The sequence below is a fragment of the Callorhinus ursinus genome, unplaced genomic scaffold (genome assembly GCF_003265705.2).
Source record: "Callorhinus ursinus isolate GAN/ISIS: 27379988/994484 unplaced genomic scaffold, GSC_fseal_2.0 scaffold77, whole genome shotgun sequence".
Taxonomy (NCBI): domain Eukaryota; kingdom Metazoa; phylum Chordata; class Mammalia; order Carnivora; family Otariidae; genus Callorhinus; species Callorhinus ursinus.
Genome location: NW_027397139.1, coordinates 4,835,640 through 4,854,201, shown reverse-complemented (window position 1 = coordinate 4,854,201; position 18,562 = coordinate 4,835,640). Strand labels below are relative to the sequence as shown.

The window sequence follows — 18,562 nt, the reverse complement described above, 5'->3', positions numbered from 1 at the left end:
TGGTGAGGTGACCGAAGGGGATCTTCCAGGCACAGCTTGCTTCAGGTGCTCACGTGGGGCCCTCAGGAGCCTGCCTGCCTCTCAGCTCTGCTGTTTTGCCCCTTAGCCACATGATCAGGAAGACTTTCCCACATGGTGGAAGGACGGGCACCCTGGGCCCCGTGGAAAGAGCTTCTCTACATTTACAAGGATCAGTGCTGATGGGCCCAGCCTCTGAACCAGTCACTGGATTGCAGGGGCTGCAGCCAGGGGCTTGGCATTTTGGACACACGTTCTGGAGTCTGGGGCAGCGGTGGGAACAGAGGAGGACTGGCCAGAGAGGAGCCAGTGGAGGGGCCATGGCCCACACCCTGACCCCGCTGCCCACACAACATAGCCGCTGAGGCTGGTGCAGGGGCTCCCACGCTTGGAGACCCCAGCCTTACCTCCTGCATCAGGGCAGTTGCCTAGCATCCCACACGTAAGCTGGCCCCTAGTCTAGAGAACCACCTCCAGATGCGCAAGGTGCTGGGGGCAGCCGGGAGGAGTAATAGCTTGCACCCCAGGCCCCCATCCTCCACTGCTCCCCTCCCTGCACCCCTCCACTGACCTACCCCTTCCTGCCGCCTGCAGCAGGAACCCCAGCTCCTGGCCTGTCTCCGGTGGCAGCACCAACATGGTGCAGCACGATGGGCTGGGGGCTGACCCACTGGCCAGGGCACTTCGGGAGCTGGACCTGCAGATGCTGGACATACAGACCTGAACCAAGGCCCACTTCTGGCCTGGCAGCATCACTCCCTGCAAGGTGCAGGAGCACCAGTGGGGAGGGCTGGGGCAGCCTGGCCTGGCAGCAGGACATCAGCCCATGGTGGGGGCCACCAGACAAGCCCCCTATTTTCCTTTCTCTGGGTGGTCCTGGAGGTGGACACTGGCATTAGCCCATTTCTCAGATGCAGAAACTGAGGCACAGGCTAAGTAAGCTGCCCAGAGTCACACAGGCCATGGTGAAGCTGGGGTTTGAACTCTAGTGCCAGTGATCGGGGCACGGTTGCAGCATGTGCAAAGGCCCCGGAACAGGAAGGAGCAGCAAAGCGTGTCAGAAGGACATGAAGGAAGGATGTAGGGAGTCACGGGACAGTCCCCTGTGGCCATGGGGCTGGGTCTGTGCCCCGGAGTCAGGGCCCCTCCAGCGGGCACAGGGGTGATCTGTGTTCCGTCGCTTCTGGCAGGGAACTCGGGGGCCCTGGTGTAGGGCAGAGGTCAGCTGGCTAGAATTCTGTCCTGCGGCTCTAAGGTCAAACCTCCCAGGCCCCTGCTGTGGCCCCTCGTGTCCTGTCTCAGGTCGCTAGCCACTGTGGCCCCTGCCTCAGACCTGGCACCCCGGGGATGACCCTACTCCCTTGCCTGGCAGAACCCTCCCCTGCAGGATTGTGGGGAGGGGAAAGGGGATGGATTGTAATAAACCATATGGACCCGTGTGGACTCTGACCCCACTTCTGTTCCACACAGGCCAGTTTCCCTACTGATGAAGCAGGTTGCACTTTCAAGGCTGTTCGTGGAGTCCAGCTAAAGTCAAGGACCAGCTTCGCCCAAGACAGGCTCCAGGCAGGGGGCCCCAGGGGCCGGGGCAGAGGTGCGTCAGCTGGCGCTGGGCCCGGGGCAGCCACTGCGTTGTGCAGGCCTGCAGGGAGGCGGGGCGCTGGGGTGTGGGGTGCAGAGACACTGAACAGCGATACTCCAGCATCATCTTCCTCTATTTTTTTGGTAACATCTTTATTGAGATACAATTCACACGCTTGCTGCAGACGTGCCTAATTCAGGGGGTGTTAGTACATTCACAGGGTTGTGCAACCAGCACCTCTAGAACATTCCATCACCTTAGAAGGAAACCCCGTCTCCATCAGCTGTCACCTCTCCCCCCCCCAGCCCCCGGCCCCCACGAGCTCCCTTCCCGTCCACGGATAAGCCTGTTCTGGACGTGTCACCCACGTGGACTCACACCCCATGTGGCCTTCCGTGTCTGGCTCCCTCCCTGAGCGTCGTGGGCTCGGGGTCCGTCCCTGGGGCCGTGCGTGTGGGCGCCTCCCTCCTGCCTGCAGCTGAGGTCACGTGCCCGTGCGTGGGGGCCTGTGTGTTCCGTCCACCTGCCCATGGACATTTGGGCTGTGTCTCCACTTGGCTGCTGGGAACATCCGTGGCCTTCCGCTCTGGCCACTTCTTTCCTGCACAGAAGAGCTGGCCTGCTGCCATGCCCCCACCAGCACCGTGGCCCCTGTACTTGCTTTGCAGGAAGCCACGGGTTGTATTGTTCTGTGACATCCTCAAGGGAGAACCACGTTTAGAGGCAGGGAGGCCAGGAAGGAAGCCTTGGGCCTTGTCCGGGTCCTGGCGTGGCTCCATCTGGCTGCAGATCAGGGCGGGGGGTGGAGGGGAAGGCTTATCTCCCCATCCCAGCTGTTCCTTCCTAGCCCAGTGGGGGCCCCCCACAGGTCCCCAGGTAAGCAGAAGGCCACCAGCACAAATGAGAAGGACCCCACCCTGCCTGGGGACTCAGAGCACTGCCCAGGGCCTTCTACAGGGTAAAACGATCTCTCTGTTCTCTGTCGGTTTCCCCGGGATAGTGGTACGTACTGCCTCCGAGGGAGGCAAAGTCCCAAAGCAGGCCCTCAGAACAGTGGATCCTATCCTTCCACATTCTGGGGCCCGAAGTCAGAGATCAAGGTGGGCAGGCTCCAGCGGAGGGCCCTTCCTGGCTCCTCCAGCTCCTGAGGGCTCCAGGCGTTCCCTCCGCCTGGGGCCGTGTCCCTCCCGTGGCTGCCTCCGTGGTCACGTGGCTTCTGCTCTGTGTCAGAATTCCCCTTTTATGAGGACATCAGCCATAGGATAGGGCCTGCCCTGCTCCAGTGTGACCTCATTTCAACCTGATTACACCTGCAACTACTCCAAGATAAGGGCCCGTCCTCAGGTTCCTCTGGACACGGATGGGGGGCACAATTCAGCCCAGCACAGACATGGACACTTGTCACCCCACCGTAAACACCAGCTCACCTTCCCCAGTGCCCTGTGATTGGCGAGGTCGTTCTGGTCCCAGCTGACTGATGAGGGGACCTGGGCTCTGGGGACAAAGCCAAGTGTCTCGCGGTGGGGACTCGCGCCTGGGCACCCCAGCATGATGCTCAGGAAACAGCCGAGCCCCAAGGAGAGCCTGGTCAGCCTGGGGTCTGCCCCAGAATAATGGACTGGAGCCCACAGGGCAGCTGCCTGCAGCGTGGGGCCTGGGTCTGGGAAAACGGCTGCCCAGAGGCTGAAGTCGGGGCATCTGGGGAGATCTGACTGGAGCGTAGATCCAGTATTAATTTGCCACGACCCTAAGCTTCTCAAGTTGGACCCTTTTTCTCCCATCTTAGGGTTGGAGGGGGGTGCCTGCAACTCACTGCCAAGGAGCTCTGGAAGACCAACAGGGGAGGGAAGAGGCACAGAGGGAGGGAGGGCAATGTGCAGAACCCACCAGGGAGCCAGGCGGAGGGGGGCCGCCAGTCTCATAAGGCTGCAGGTCGAGGACTGGCTCAAATAAAAGGCTGAACAAGAAAGAACCCTCCTGAGATCCCACTGTGGCAAAGACACCAGCAACGGAGCGAGGAACCGTGGACCACCGGCAAGTCTGGATAGGGTACACCAGTTCACTGAGGCAGAGCAGCTGACATCTTTCTGGGGAAAGTACTAGTTGAGCGATGAAGAGCCCATGGAGGTGAGAGGCTGAACCCCTCGCGTGCCGCAGTGCCCACCCCCAGGGAGCCTCCCCATCTCAGTTCCGGTTGTGCACCCTGGACGGCCCCACACCACCCCCACTGCCGTCAAGTCAGTGCTAACGGACGTGTACGATCTGCACCAGTTCCTGGGGCGGCGGTAACAGCAAACTGCACGGCTGAAAACAACAGAAATCATGCTCCTACGGTTCTGGGGCCAGAAGTCCACGATCGAGGTGGGCTGAGCTCCTGCTGCAAGCTCTTGGGATGGTCCTTCTGCCTCTTCCAGCTCCTGGGGGCTCCAGGCGTCATCCCTGGACTTCTGGCTGCGTCCCTCCTGTGTCTGTCTCCTTCGTAGGCTGTTGCCCCTGTGTGTCTGTGTCTCATCTTGCATCTCAGACGGACGCTCATCTCAAGACCCTTTTTCCAAATGAGGCCCCATTCACAGGTTCTGGGGGGCACCACTCAACCCAATGACCACCCTGTCCCCCGCCCATTTCCCAGGCCCCTCTCCCCCTCGGTGGCCCAGACATCTCTCTAGAACACACAGTAGATGACAGCCCCCCTTGCCCGAACCCCTCCCAGGGCTCCCTAAAGCTGAAGCATAAAATCCCCACTACCCTCCCTCCCCCACTGCCTGGAGAGGGTTGGATTTCAAAGCTCCCCCTTTCAGAAAAATGCACATAAAAAACTAAGCGGAGACATGTTAGCTGTGGACAGATGGGCGTAACAGAATGGAAATCTGACGTCATCTTGTCTCTCCTCGTCTGTGAGTTTGAGAGGTTTTCTAAGAAAAATTAGAAGGCAAACGCTGTGTAACCGGGCGGGGATGGCGTCCTGGGTGTATGGTGCTGGAGATAGGAGAGCCCATGGAGGTGAGAGGCTGAACCCCTCGTGACCAGGAGAGGCCTCTGCCCGGCGGCGGCCAGCGTGGGGCAAGGAGGGAACCAGCTGTACCGCACAGCCTGCCGCCGCCCGGCCAGGACTCCAAGGCAGGACACAGGGCCAGGGAGGCTGAGCCAAAGGCCTGGGGTGCCCAGTCCTGAGGGTCAGCAGGGGCTGGGCTTCTAGCCGTCCCCAGGGCAAAGCTGCAGAGACACAGGCCAAAGAGGTAGAGCTGTCCCCTTGCCATTCTGTCAGAGGAAGACATCCAAATCTGGAATCTCAGACCCTCCCGGAGAGGGAGCCAGCCACAGAGTCCAGGAGCGGAGGACGGAGCAAGGAAGGGCACCTGCAGAATGCAAGAGTGGCCGTCTGTCCCCGCCCCCATGCACCGGCGGGCAGCAAGCAAGGAGCTCGGGCTGGACACGAGGTCAGAGAGTGACCAGTGCAGTGAGGGAATTTACAACAGGCGATGGAGCTGGGCTGCTCTTGAGCAGGTCAGAGACGCCAGATGGAAGACAGGACGCCCAGTTACATCTGCGTTTCATATATAGAACAGGGACATTTTAGTGTAAGTCCACCCCAGATATGGCATGGGATAGACTTACACTTTAAAAATCATGGATTTTTTTTTTTAAATCTGAAATTCAACCTGCATTTTTATTTGCTAAATCTGGCCACCGTTGCTGGAGTGGTCCTGGAGGGCTTCTCCTGCCCCAGGGTGGGGCCGGGACAGAACAGGACAGGGATCTGACCAGTGGGAGGGGACCGGGAAGACTTTCCAGAGTGGGGGCCAGAACACTGGGTCTTGGGGGAGGCACAGCTTGATTTTGTAAACAAGAGCAAAGACCGCCTGGCAGCCCTAATATTTCCCACGAGATCTGTCCTCAGCCCAGCCCAGGGAGGGCAGGAGAGGGGGCCGTGGAATTGCACCCAGGCCAGAGGGACTTTGAAGCCAGCTGGCCGCTTTCCTGGTCATTCTGCACGTAGCTCTCGGCCCCCTTCTGAGCGGCCTTGTCCAGCCCTCGGCCCCCAGGCTGGGGCTCCTGGCCGCTCTGAGACTCCCAGGCACTGAGAGTGAGTCTCCAAAGAGCAGAGCCCGTTCATCAGCAGGTCCTGGCCCCTCTCCCCTCCAGCATTCACCGTAGCCCATCTTGCCTCTGCCCAGCCTCCCTCCTCCAGGGTTTCTGCCTCCCCCAGCCTGCCCGGTTGTCCTCAGATTTGCCCTCGCCTCCCCACGCTGCTGCCGCCGCTCTGAACATCACAGCCTCGGGAAGGTGCCAGGCCGGATCTAAAGGAGCCCTCCCTCACCCACAGAGGTGCAGGAAACTTCCCCTTTTTCCCTTCTAGGGCTTTGGTGGTCTAATCCTTAAATTGACATAAAACAGATGAGCAGGAGAGAAACAAACAGAAGGTTAATAACATGGGAGACACGCAGGAAAACAGAGAAACACTCCCCAGTGACCAAAGCCAGCCCCTTAAAAACCACCTTCGGCTAAAGCCAAGAGCTGAGGCTGGGGGTGGGGAGTCCGCTAGGGGAGGTGGACAGGGTGAGGCTGTGCATGCAGGTCCCTGCCTGCTCCACCATGCGGGTTTCAGGAGATGGCGTGATCCCTCTTCCTGGCCTGTGAGGGAGACACCCGGCAAACCGGCTTTCCCTTGTAAGTGTCTCTTGCAAAAAGGTAACTTTTCAATTCTTCAGAGCTCCTCTGGTGTCTGCAGTTCTTAAAATTAACCAGTACAGGGTGGCTCCATCTCATTAAGAGTCTGCCTTCGGCTCAGGTCATGGTCCTGGCGTCCTGGGATCGGGCCCCACGTCAGGCTCCCTGCTCAGCTGGGAGCCTGCTTCTCCTTCTGCCTCTTTCTCTCTGTCTCTCATGAATGAATGAATGAATGAATGAATGAATGAATGAACAAATAAATAAATAAATAATTTGTTCGAGTGGTGCCTGTCTGGCTGGGTTGGTAGAGCACACAACTTTGGATCTCAGGGTTGTGAGTTCAAGCCCCACCTTGGGTGTAGAGATTACTATTATTATTATTTTTAAAGATTTTATTTATTTATTTGACAGAGAGAGACAGAGAGGGAACACAAGCAGGGGGAGTGGGAGAGGGAGAGGCAGGCTTCCTGCGGAGCGGGGAGCCCGGTGCGGGGCTCGATCCCAGGACCCTGGGACCATGACCTGAGCCGAAGGTAGACGCTTAACCGACTGAGCCACCCAGGTGCCCCACTATTATTATTTAAAAATAAAATCTTAATGAAAAATAAGTGAACAAGCATTTGTTGTAAAGCGTGGTTTTCCAGACAAAATGCAGTACAGCCAGTTAATGTGAATTTCAGGTAAATAGCGAGTGCTTTCTTGGCACAACCATGTGCAGATATTGCACGGGATACTTACGCGAGGAAATAAAGTTCAAATTTAACTGCCATCCAGGTATTTTTATTTGCTAAATCCGGCAGCCCGCCGCAGCCCAGGACACACAGCCCACCTGTTCACAGGGATCCCGACCCCTTCAATGTTTTTCTTCTTCTCCGTATTGTGACAAAATACACATAATTTAAAGCGAGCATTTCAACCACTTGGGAGTCTACACTTCTGTTCTGACGTCACACTCTGAGAGGCTGCAAAAAGGGAGGAGGGGCCCAGCGCCGTCCTCGCAGGTCCCGCCCCCGTTTCCTAGCAACGCGACCACGCCCCCAGGTAGTGGGGGGCGTGGCCATCAGGGTCACGTGGGGCCTCTGCAGGCGCCCGCTCTCTCCAGCGCGTGCGTACGTGCGTCCGCGCGCGTGCGCGGGGGGGGCGGCCGGCGTGCCGTGCGCGTCCCCGCCCCTCGACGTCGCCCTGCGCGCGCGCGCCCGGCCCTCCCTCCGGTTCTTATAGCGCTGCGGGCGGCGGTTTGGCGGCAGGGACGGCACGGACGGTGGCGACATGGCGGCTCCGCGGCTCGTGGTGCTGGCGCTGGCGCTGCTGAGGGCCGAGGTCGGCTCCGGGGCAGGTGAGCGGCCCGCCCGGCGGGGGTGGGGGCGGAGCCGGGGCGCGGGGGCCGGAAGCCGGCGACACTGGAAGTGGGGGTCCCTGGACCCCGACGGCCCGGGCGCGCGACGGGACCCGGGAGCTGGCCCGACCCCTGGCCGAGGGCACCTTCCGCCCTCCCCTGGGAACCGGCGGCCCCTCGCCCCCCAAGCCCCGCGCCGGCCGTGCCAGGCCGAGGGGCGCGGCGGAGAGCCCCCGGGACTCCCGCGCGGCCCCGGCGAAGCCTGTGCGGCCTGGAGCAGCGCCCGCCCGGGCCCGGGGCTCTCCCCTGGCTAGCGCGCTGGTGCCCTCGAGAGGACGCGCGGCGGTGCCCCTGCAGCCGGTGGGCTCGCCGGACCTGGAAGGGATTGTCATTCTTGGCAGGATTTAGGTCCCGTGTCGTGCTCCGGGGAGGCACCTGCCCCCCTGGTGTCGGCCCAAACACTGAAACCCTTGGAGGGAAGCCAGCGCGCTCCGCTTCCCCTGATGTCCGATTTCAGAGGACAGAGGGAGATGTCCACCCCTTCCCGTTACAGGAGTGGAAACTGAGGCCCAGGTCGGGAGGGGACGTGTGCCAAGGTCGCCATGGGGTCGCCTTGGCAGCCCGGTGTGGAGCGGGAACTGTTGAGAGGGTTGTTTTTAGCCCCAAACAGCATTTATTTTCCGGAGCTCTTCACAGGAGTGGGCAGTGTTTTGGGGGTGGACAGGTGTGGTTTGGAGAAGGCTCGCTGGGAAAGGGATTCACGCGTGTTTTTCAGGGGAAAGCGGCACAGCCTGTCTGTCTGTCCCTGACAGAGATTTTCTTCCTGTGTTGCGACTTCCCGTTTTGTTCTTGGTTAAAGATTTCCAGTGATGGGCATGTAGGGAACAAAGTGCGGAGCAGGGTCTGGGGCTCCTGTGGGAGGCCTCTTGTGGAAGCTTCACCTGCTCACTCCTGACCCACTTGAAGGTCTCAGTTGGCCTCTCTCCTCCTCCTCGGAGTCAAGATGGCAGTTCACTGAATGCCTCTAGGCGAGGGCCTTGGCCCCTGGCCCGCACCCTGCGCGCTGTGTCTTCCAGCGGATCTCTGGAAGACTCCGATAGGAGCCCGCAGCAAGATGAATGTGGAAGATAGGCTGCTGTTTTTGGCAGCTTGAGCCTTTGCAAACAGCTCTCGGTGGCTGGAGGTGGTGGCCACGGGCGGGCGGCCAAGGGGGTGAAGGAGGACTCTTGGTTTTCCTCTGCTGGTAGCACGGTCCCTGAGCTTGCTCCCCTCATCACAGGGTGGAAGCACTCATTCCCGGGCTCAGTGACCCCAGCTCCAGCCGGGGGACTGAAAGGGCCCCTGCCACTGGGGCTGGGGCTGCTCCTGCCCTCTCGCACACCATGGCGTGGCGGGGGAAGGACTCACTTTGCACAGTGTCTGAATCCACCTGGGACCTGTGTCTGCTTTCTTCTCTCTCACCTTTTTTTTTTTTTTTTTTGAAGACTTTATTTTTTTACTTATTTATTTGAGAGAGAACAGAGAGAGGGAGTGAGCATGAGCAGGGGTGGGGAGGGGCAGACTCCACGCTGAGCAGGGCTCAATCCCAGGACCCCGGGATCACGACCTGGGCCGAAAGCAGACACGTAACCCGCTGAGCCAGCCAGGCGCCCCCTTCTTTCTCACCTTTGACGGCTCCACATCTCCAGGGACTCTCAGAAATAGCACCTTTTTCTGCTGGGACAGGTGAACTACTGATGGCGTCTGCCTCTCCCGTCCGGGTCAGCTTCCCAGAAACTCTTCAGGGTACTCTGCCAACAGTGGGTTTCCTCAACTTAAGCAGCAAGTGCCTGCCAGGTTGGCACCCATGTCGGCCGAGGCCCCAGGACAGCGCTCTCCCTGGGATTGTCCTCGGCCCCACGGCCCTGGCAGGCCTGGTTGGGAGGGCACAAGTGGGCACCAGTTTGCTAGCTGGGTCCTGCAGGCTGCTGATGGGGCCTGTCTGTGCCTCAGGTGAAGGGAGCAGGAAGCCCCCCCCACCCCCCACCCCCCGGCCAGATGGAGGGGCGGGTGGAGAGGCCCAGAGCCTGTGGCTGGCATCCCAGAAATGTTCTGTTGCTCCTCCTACCTGAGCGGAGCTGTGAGGAGGGTGGGTGCTGGCAGCCTCGTCCCTGCTCCTGGGCTGTTTACTCTAAGGCCTGCCTGGCCCCGTGCCCTGCCCGGCGGCCTAAGGGCATGGAGCAGGGGTGGCTGTTTTTAGATGAAGGTGACTTCACTTGAGAACCAGGGCTCACAGTCACATGGCCAAAACCGAGTTTTTACTTTTCGGGCTCTCTCCCTTGTTGGTCCCTCCTGCACCTGTGCTCTTGAGGATCCCTGTGAATTCCTGGGGTGCCCCCTCCCATCTCCGGGGCCAGGTGCAGTGTGTGTCGGTCCCCTGCTGTGTGTGACCCTCAGGCAGGGTGGGGGTGGCAGCCTGTGGTTCCTCAGACTCGGGGGTGGGGGCTGGGGGAGGGGGTGGGGAATGCCCTGCCTTGTCCTCTCTCTCAGAGCTGAGTCCCCTGCTCCCCCCGGGGAGTAGCCCTCAAGCCTGTGGTGTTTGGGACACTTCTTTCTCCCCTAGGGAGGCAGGGTGCAGCGGGGACAGATCTGACAGCCCCTGGGTGAGGGGACAAGGCTACAGACAGAGTCCTGAGGCCTTAGAGACTTTAGAGACGCAGGCCAGTCTGGGAGGAGGGCTGTCTCTGGCCTCACTTCCTGCCCTGACTCACCACTCCCAGCTCTGCACGGAGCTGCTCGTTTTGCAATCTTGGGAAATCGTGACTCCTGAGAAATGCAGCTCACTGGGAGGGGATCCTTTGGTCGAAATGGCGCTGCCACAGAAGGGTTTCAGCCCTCTTCCAGCTTCACGCCTCTGCTTGTCGTGGTGCGGGCCCTGAGTCCTGCGAATGGTCTCTGGGCTACCCCCAGTGGGGGGACATGAAGGTCTACCTGTCCCCAGGACCTTGGGGCATGTGCCACCTTGCCCCAGAGCAGAAAGCCCGAAGGCTTCACGGCTTTGTGGCCGTAGCCTGAAGCTGTGAGCGTGTGTGCGTGTATGTGTGTGAGCTGCGTGCATGCACACATGGGAGCGCACTCGCATGTCCATGTGTGTACACCTGTATTCAGGAGCCCACGGGGGTGGGAGGTGCCTGGGGCGCCAGAGAGGGGGCCTCCGTGCAGTTCCTGTCTGCCTCTTCCCCTGCCTGCCTGGGGCTCTGTGTCCTGTCCACCCTGGCCTCTGGCCTCACCTCTTCACACAGAGGCCGCCACCACCCCTCCCCCAGACTGGAAGTGCATCTGGGGGAGCTAGGGCCTGCGGGTGTTGAGTTCCTAGCGGGACGGGAGGGGAGCTGTCAGCCCACTGAGGACTCAGGTGCCAGGGACTTTAAGTAGGAGACAGGCACATTCTGCCTGTGAGTCATTCGAGAAAGCTGCCCCGCTGTGATATCCCTCCAGTAAAGATTGCCTGCTGCCCTTTTGGGTTTTCAGGTTAAAGTTTCTTTTTTTTTTTTTCTTTAAGATTTTATTTATAGGGGCGCCTGGGTGGCTCAGTTGTTGGGCGTCTGCCTTCAGCTCAGGTCATGATCCCAGGGTCCTGGGATCGAGCCCCGCGTCGGGCTCCCTGCTCCGCGGGAAGCCTGCTTCTCCCTCTCCCGCTCCCCCTGCTTGTGTTCCCTCTCTCGCTGGGTCTCTGTCTGTCAAGTAAATAAAGATTTTATTTATATATTTAAGAGAGAGCAAGCGCACGAGTCGGGGGTGGGGAGGAAGAGGCAGAGGGAGAAGAGGGAGACCCCAGGACCCTGGAATCATGACCTGAGCTGAAGGCAGACGCCCAACCAACTGAGCCACCCAGGCGCCCCTTCAGGTTAAATTTTCTTAGTGACTGACTGGGTGTCTGTGTGGACGACGGAGCCTGTTTCTTGTTGGTACTTCCATCTCCTGCTCTGATTTTTCCCCCAACTTCATGCTGTAAGCGTCTCCCTGCAGACTAAATGGGAAAAAGCTTACTGCCAATCGCCCTGAGGTGGCTCTCTCTGTGCCCAGATTCTCTGGGCATGGTCCTCTAGAAGGGACGCCTCTGGGACACATGAATTTGGGTGACAGATGCTACTGAGTAAACGAGGAGCTGCTAACCGTTGCACTGAGACCTCTCTGTCTGGGAGCCTGTGTCACAAAGTCCCCGCCGGTGGGCACGGGAGTGTCCCCACCACACCTGCTGCGAGCCCTGGGCTAGGGCTCTCATGTGGACACAGGTGGGCTTGCTGCTCAGCCTCTGGTGCAGAGGGTGGACCGGGGGTCCTCCTCCTGGTTCATTCTCACAGCTCCATCCTCCCTGAACTCTGGTCCCTAGAGGGAGCTGCTCCCGACAGAGGGGCCCTCCCCGGCTCAGGCCTTCCTGCTTCAGCAGGTTGCTCACCTTCTGGTTCTAAGCGATGTTCACATTTTGCTTCCTAAAGAAAACATCTCGAACCACTGGGGAAGTTTGCCTGGTTGGAAATTAAATGGAGGGGCCACTGGGGACGCACCAGTGGCGTCTGGGCCATCTCTCTCGTGGCTTTGTGGCAAGTGGGAGAGGAGCCCTTGACCTTCCAGAAGAGGGGCAGCCGGAGCCCCCGAGCCCCACCTCGGACGGCCTTGCTTTGGTGGGGGGGAGGGGGCTCCGCAGGAGCTTCCAGTGAGGGAATGGTGGCCTGGGCAGTGGTAGTTTTGTTTTTGTTTGTTTTTTGAGAGAGAGCGTGCACAAGCAGGGGGAGTGGGAGAGGGAGAAGCAGCCTCCCCACGGAGCAAGGAGCCCGATGTCAGGCTCCATCCCAGAACCTCGGGATCACGACCTGAGCCTAAGGCAGACACCCAACCACTGAGCCACCCAGGCGCCCCTAGATTTATCTTTTAAAAACGGAATTTCAGGTGTGTGCTGGGGCTGGGCCCAGCAGTCCATGGACCCAGTCTGGTCGTTGGCTTCTGTTCCCACACCTGAGACCCAGCTGGTTAAAACATTTCCTGACCACAAGCTGCATCGAGCCCTCTGTTCCGACAGGCGGCTCTTCAGCCCCGAGGCCCCTTTAGTGCAGCGGAAGGAGTCGGGTGTGATTCAGGCTTGTGGCTTCTCTCCTCCGGGAGGGTGCTCCGACAGTGTGGAGGGTCTGCGGTGGCAGGGCCGTTGCAGGCTGGCTCAGGAACATGTGGGCAGGCAGCTTGGGGCCCTGGGTTTGGGTCCTTTCTTGCCCTGATCCCTTTGCTCACGTCCTCTCATGTGGCCCCCCCAGGGAGCGGGATCTGGACTTCTGTAGATGATATTGGCTCCAAGACACGGCTTACCTGTACCTTGAACCACAGCACCACTGAGATCATCGGCCACCGCTGGGTGAAGGGGGGCAAGGTGCTCAAGGAGGATGCACTGCCTGACATGAAGACGGAGTATGAGTGAGTGGGGCCCAGAGGCGGGTGCCCCAACCTGCCCCAGGGCCTGCAGAGATGCCAGACTCCCATTTCAGCCTGCGGGCATCACCCTTAGGCCCCTCCCTGCACCCCTCTTGCTCCAACATGTTGTTGCTGCCAACGGCCTCTGTGGTCAGTCAGAACGAAGGTTGGAGTCCATTGGCTCACTCTGGACAGACATTAGACACGAGCTCTGCTCACACCCCCTAGCTGTGAGATGGCCAAGGCCCCGGATCCAGCCAGGGGCCAGGGGCTGCTGAATGTAGTGCTGGCCTCGGAGACCCTTCCCTTCTTTCCCCAGAGCACTGGCTCGGGTGGGCGGGCAGACTTCTCTGGGACTTCTCAGGGTTCTCCCTGGCCTGTGTCCCTGGCTTACTGAGGTCTCGAGCACTCCAGGCCGCCCTGCTCTGAAGCCTTGACTTAGTCGGTTCCTGAGCCAGCTCTAGAAGCAGAGTCCTGTTTGTTTCAAGGATGGCTGGGCACATAGGCTCGTTGATGCAGGCCCCCGGTCATGGTGGGGGGACCGGTTCCATGTGTTGTCCCCGCACCTCCTCGTCCCTCCTGACTGGTCCTGGCTCCGACTCCAGTCGGTAGGAGTCACCTGCAGCGTGCTGTGGTGTGAACTGAACTCAGGACGGGACGGCACTTCTGTGCGTGCTCCGCTCACTGCCGTGCGTCTGCTTACAGGGTGGACTTGGATGAGCGCTCTGGGGAGTACTCATGCATCTTCCTCCCAGAGATGGCAGGCAGGACCAGAATCGAGGTGAAGGGTGAGCTTGGCCAGCCCTCGGGCGCATCTGAGGAGGGGGCGGAGGACACCGCCTGCCAACCCAGCCAGGCCACCGCTTAGGAACCGCCAGAGAGTGGGCTCAGGCTCCTGCCTTGCTCGGTCTCCCCTGTAGGGCTCCCCAATATCAAGGCCGTGAAGAGGTCAGAGCATGCCACTGAGCGGGAGACGGTCGTGCTGGGCTGCAAGTCGGACTCCTTCCCCCTGGTCAGCGAATGGGTGTGGTACAAGATGGAAAGCTCTGGGGACCAGGTGAGACCCATGTCTGCCCGGGGACGAGCTGGCCTCAGCCTCGGCCTCAGTCCCTACAAGGTCCACCTGCCCCCAGGTCATCAGCAACAGCTCCCACAGCAAGTACTTGGTGATGTCCTCGGAGACCAAGACGGAGCTGCACATCTTGAACCTGGACCTGGAGACAGACCCTGGCAAGTATGCGTGCAACGGCACCAACTCGGAAGGCACCGGCCAGGCCGTCATCATGCTGCGCGTGCGAAACCGCTTTGCCGCCCTTTGGCCCTTCCTGGGCATCGTGGCCGAGGTGCTGGTGCTGGTCACTGTCATCTTCATCTACGAGAAGCGGCGGAAGCCGGACGAGGTCCTGGATGGTGAGCCCACACGCCCTTTGCTCGCCGTTCGGTTGAGGGGGGCGGGGTCCCTGCCGGGGGGGCTCCCTACCCAGGCCTCATGTGCCCCACTGTCCTCCCTCACTTGGCTGCAGGTGGGTGTCCTCCGCGGTCAGTGGCCGCCTTCCGCTGCTCCACCTGTGCTGGTGGTGGCTGCTTGGGGCCCGAGGCTTGTGGCAACCAGCAAGCTCTTGACTTTGTGCAGATGTTGCTCAGGAAGCCTGAGCTTGCCCTCCTGCCTGGCACCTGTGGGCAGGGCTCCCAGATGCCCCTCGGGCCGTGACCCCACACGGCTCGTTCTGAGGGTGCATGTCCTGGGGGCAGGATTGGCTGCCTGCATTTACAGTCAGGGACACTGAGGGCAGGGCCCAACAGGACCGGTGCCACCCTGCAAGGGGCCTGGTGCAGGGACCGCTCCTGATGGCCTGCCCTCTCCTTGCATGTGGCTGCGCATCTGCACAGATGAGGACACAGGCTCCGCTCCTCTGTAAGTCGTGGCCTTGCTGGGAGGAGGGTGGGTGGGCCGTGTCCCCCGGGCAGGGCTTAGAGGACTGCCGGCCTGGGCAGCGTCCACTGTGCACGTGCTGGGTGGGAATGGGGCCGCTGTTCCGTCCTCCTGAGCGCCCAGAAGCCCTCCGTCCTATCCCCCAGGAAGAGCAGCGGGCACGTGAATGACAAAGGCAAGAACGTGCGCCAGAGGAACGCCAACTGAGGTGAGGCGTGGGGGGAGGGGAGGGTGCGGGGCCTGCCCAGCCGGCGTCAGGCTGGGCTCTGAGCATCCCCCTGCCCTGCACAGGCATCCAGCCTCCGTCTAGAGCAGCTCAGCGTCTGGTGTTCGCAGATCCTCTCAAAGGAGACCCGCCCTACGAAAGCAGACCACACCGTGGGTCAAATCACAATGTTTCTTTCCTTTTTTAAACTCAACTAGGGTTTCCTACACATAGAATTCTGTTCCTTAGGGGTTTTGTTTTTCCTTTTTAAACATTTTGTGAGCGCCTCGGGGGAGCTGTGAGCTTCCTGTGAGACCCCTCAGCCCGTCCCCTCAGCTGCCCCCGCCCACCTGACCCCTCGCTGTCCCCCCACTGTCTCCCACTTGTCCCTCCTCTCCCTTGGGCATTTAGCTTGCTAGCGCCTAGTGGGGGTTTGGAAGGGCAGGTTGGCCTTTTTCTGGGGCTCTACCTCCTGAGACTGCTGGGCCTTGCTGGGACCCTTTGTGGAAGGTCACAGGTCGTGCACGGTGCGAGTGTCCTGCCTGTCTGAAGTGGCGCTGGCGGGGTGCCTCGGGTCTGTGGTCGTGCGTCAGGACAGCTCTGCACGCGGCTGCTGGTGGGCCTGCCCTGCCCCTGCCGTCCACACGCCCAGCTGCAGGGGAGTAGTCCGGCGACCACGCTGCAGAACCCCCTCCCCAGCTGCTCCCCAGCACCCTGACTCACCCACCACCTGCCTGCTCACCAATAAAGAAAGGCCGACCCGTCTCTCTCTTCTTGGGCTCCCGTGTGCGCCGCCTGGGTCTTACAGGAGAGCTAGCAGGGGCGTGAGCGCCACGTGGTGCTGAGTGCTGGGTGCAGTTGGGCTGCATGGGGGTGAGGCAGGGCTAACCGGCTGGCCAGGAGCTTTGTTCCCAGGCTGAAGGGTGAAGGTGGGGTGGGGGGTGCAGAGGACCTCAAGGGGCCCTGTGAGTGCTCCAGAGCAGGGCCGGGCCCCCCCAGGACAGGCGTCCCTCCCGAACCCACAGCTGCCTGGCACCCACCTGTCCCGGGCTAGAAGCTCCCTGCGGTGTGTGATGGAGGCGGGGGGGGGGTGCAGCCAGGACCTCATGAGAGAGCCCCAGCAGGTGTCCCCAGTAGAACCAGCCCCTTGGGACTCCGCTTCAGCCCAAGAGGGACTGGCTGAGGCCTGGAAAGCCATGGAGGTGGCCCTCCTGGCCCCCAGAAGAAGGGAGTCCCTGTCAGCTGAGCCCAGGCTGACCCCTGGAGCAAACTGGGCGACATGGACAGGGTTGAAGGGCTGGGTCATGCTCTAGGGGAGCAGGTGGGAGGAGGCAGGGCCTCGCCAAACTTGGGAGCTCTAGCACGTGCCATCTAGGCCTCCCGTCTGGTGCTGGAGGGAAAACTATCCCAGGGAAGGGAAAGGGGGCTCGTTCAGGGAGACCCTGCTGCCCACTGAGGGACTGTGTTTACCCTCTGTCTCCCCTCTGGACATGGGCCCAGACCTTCAGCAGGTCCGGAGGAGGTCGCCAGAAATGAGGGTTTGGATGTGAAATCTGATGTGGGCAAAAACTCCAGCATAATGATACCGCAAATGCTGAAGATGGACTCAGCCCACGAGCCACCAGTTTGACTCCCAGGCTCTGAAATGGGAGGCCTGACCCCTCTGGGTGGTGGCCGACCCGTGTTCCCCAACCCCACTGGCCAGATGCTTCACCACGTCCCCCAGGGCAGCAGTACACAGCTGCAGGTGGTTTCTCTGGGCTTCTGTGGGCAGAACAGGGTCCTTTATGGAGGCCCTGCACACCACAGCCTAGGGGGTTTGCCCCCTACCCCAGGTCACAGGGAGGAATGTGAGGCCTCGGGGCTGGGGGAAGCTGCGGACCTCGCCCTTCCCTCCGGCCGTCACCAGAGGGAGCCACGCGCGTGCCACTGGACAGGGCTTGGGGGCCCAGGGAGCCCCTCCTCTACAGAGGTTCTTGGGGTCGTACCTGCCTGGCCCTGTGGACATCCCAGCTGGACATGCCCCAGGGCCAACCTCCCTAAGCCCTGGGGCTCCCTGGGGCACCAGCAACATTGGCTGGGCACCCCTGGCCTAGCTGGGGCTGGGGGATCCGTCGTGGACAGGCAGCGGTCCGGTGGGGGAGGAGGTGGTGAGGAGCTGGCCCCTTGCTGGGGATGCTGCCAGGGCACCAGGGCTCAGGTGCAACCCCCCTCCTCCCCTGAAGTCAGAAGGGGGGGGCATTGGGTTGCTAGGGGTCTGTGTCCTCTGGGAGGCCATGGCTGGGTTCATCCTGCTTCCTGCTGCATCCCGGGTACCCAGAGCAGAGGGGTCCAGACAGGAAGTGTGGGAGCTTCTGGCAAGCAGAGCCTTGGGCACCAGAGGGATGCCGTGGAGCACGCTCTGTGATGTAGCGAGTGAGGCTTGGCCTTAGCAGACCCCTCACTGGTCCTCCTTCCCGAAGAGACCCTCCCCCCACAGAGAGACGCCCCTCACATGGACACAGTTAGCAGAAATGGGGTCACTCACAAGCAGCTTTGTATACCTTCTTTCAGCACTGAAGTATTCATCCATCTGTCCATCTCTCTGTAGAGCGCAGCAGTGTGCAGCCCTCCGCCGCTGGGGGTGATCTTGTCAACAGCCTGCTGCAGCCTGCCTCGGTTTCCCCAGAGTGGGATGAAGAAGTCACAGGATTCAGTGAAATCATCTTTGGCGAGTGCTTGGAGGCTCTGGAACCGGCGTCTCGGGATCCCAACCTGCCGGGGGGGCAGAGGGGCAGGCCTGGGGTGTCCCTCCGATGAAACAAGGGCACAGTCCTGATGCTGCTTGGAAGTGTCTGCTGGCATCTCTGGGCCCACAGACGGGGCTGCCTCCCTTTCCCTGGGACCCCCCTCCCAGACCGGGAGCCCCTGAGCACCTCCCCCTTACAGTGAGGGCCTCGGCCAGCAGCAGAAGACAGAGAGGAAACAAAATGGGACAGGCGTGTTGGGGGGGTCACCCGAGTTTGGTCCTCCCACACCACCCTTGCACCCACCGGGCACGATGATCTCTGTAAGGAAAGGAAAACCCTGGTGAACCCTAGGTCAGCAGAGTCGGGGACCCCAACCTGGTCGTACAGACAGCAGGAAACCGAGGTGGTAGGCTGCTCCGCCTGTGGGCACTCGCCACTCCGGGCGGGTCACGAGGGCTGGCCCTGCACCATGATGGCTCCAGACCCAGGCCAGGGGTCCTGCCACCATGGCTGATCAAACATTCTGTGTTTCTGGAGTCTGGCAGTGGGCTCTCTAGCCCTTGAGGCTTGAACGCTGGGACCCGTCACAAGGCCCTGGCCTTGTTTTGTCTTCCGGGTCTATTTTTCACTCCTAGGGTCCCCAGACTCT

At 60.9% G+C, this 18,562-nt stretch overlaps 1 protein-coding gene across 1 annotated transcript; it reads left to right on the top strand.

Moving 5' to 3' along the window:
• The first annotated feature begins 7,445 nt into the window (after nt 1–7,445).
• On the top strand, nt 7,446–15,949 carry BSG (basigin (Ok blood group)). Its single transcript, XM_025861066.2, has 8 exons — nt 7,446–7,604; nt 12,893–13,049; nt 13,752–13,834; nt 13,967–14,103; nt 14,180–14,456; nt 14,937–14,961; nt 15,126–15,187; nt 15,271–15,949. The coding sequence occupies exons 1-7, from the start codon at nt 7,538–7,540 to the stop codon at nt 15,184–15,186; spliced, it is 807 nt and encodes a 268-aa protein (XP_025716851.1). The 5' UTR covers nt 7,446–7,537; the 3' UTR covers nt 15,187; nt 15,271–15,949.
• Nucleotides 15,950–18,562: the final 2,613 nt, after the last annotated feature.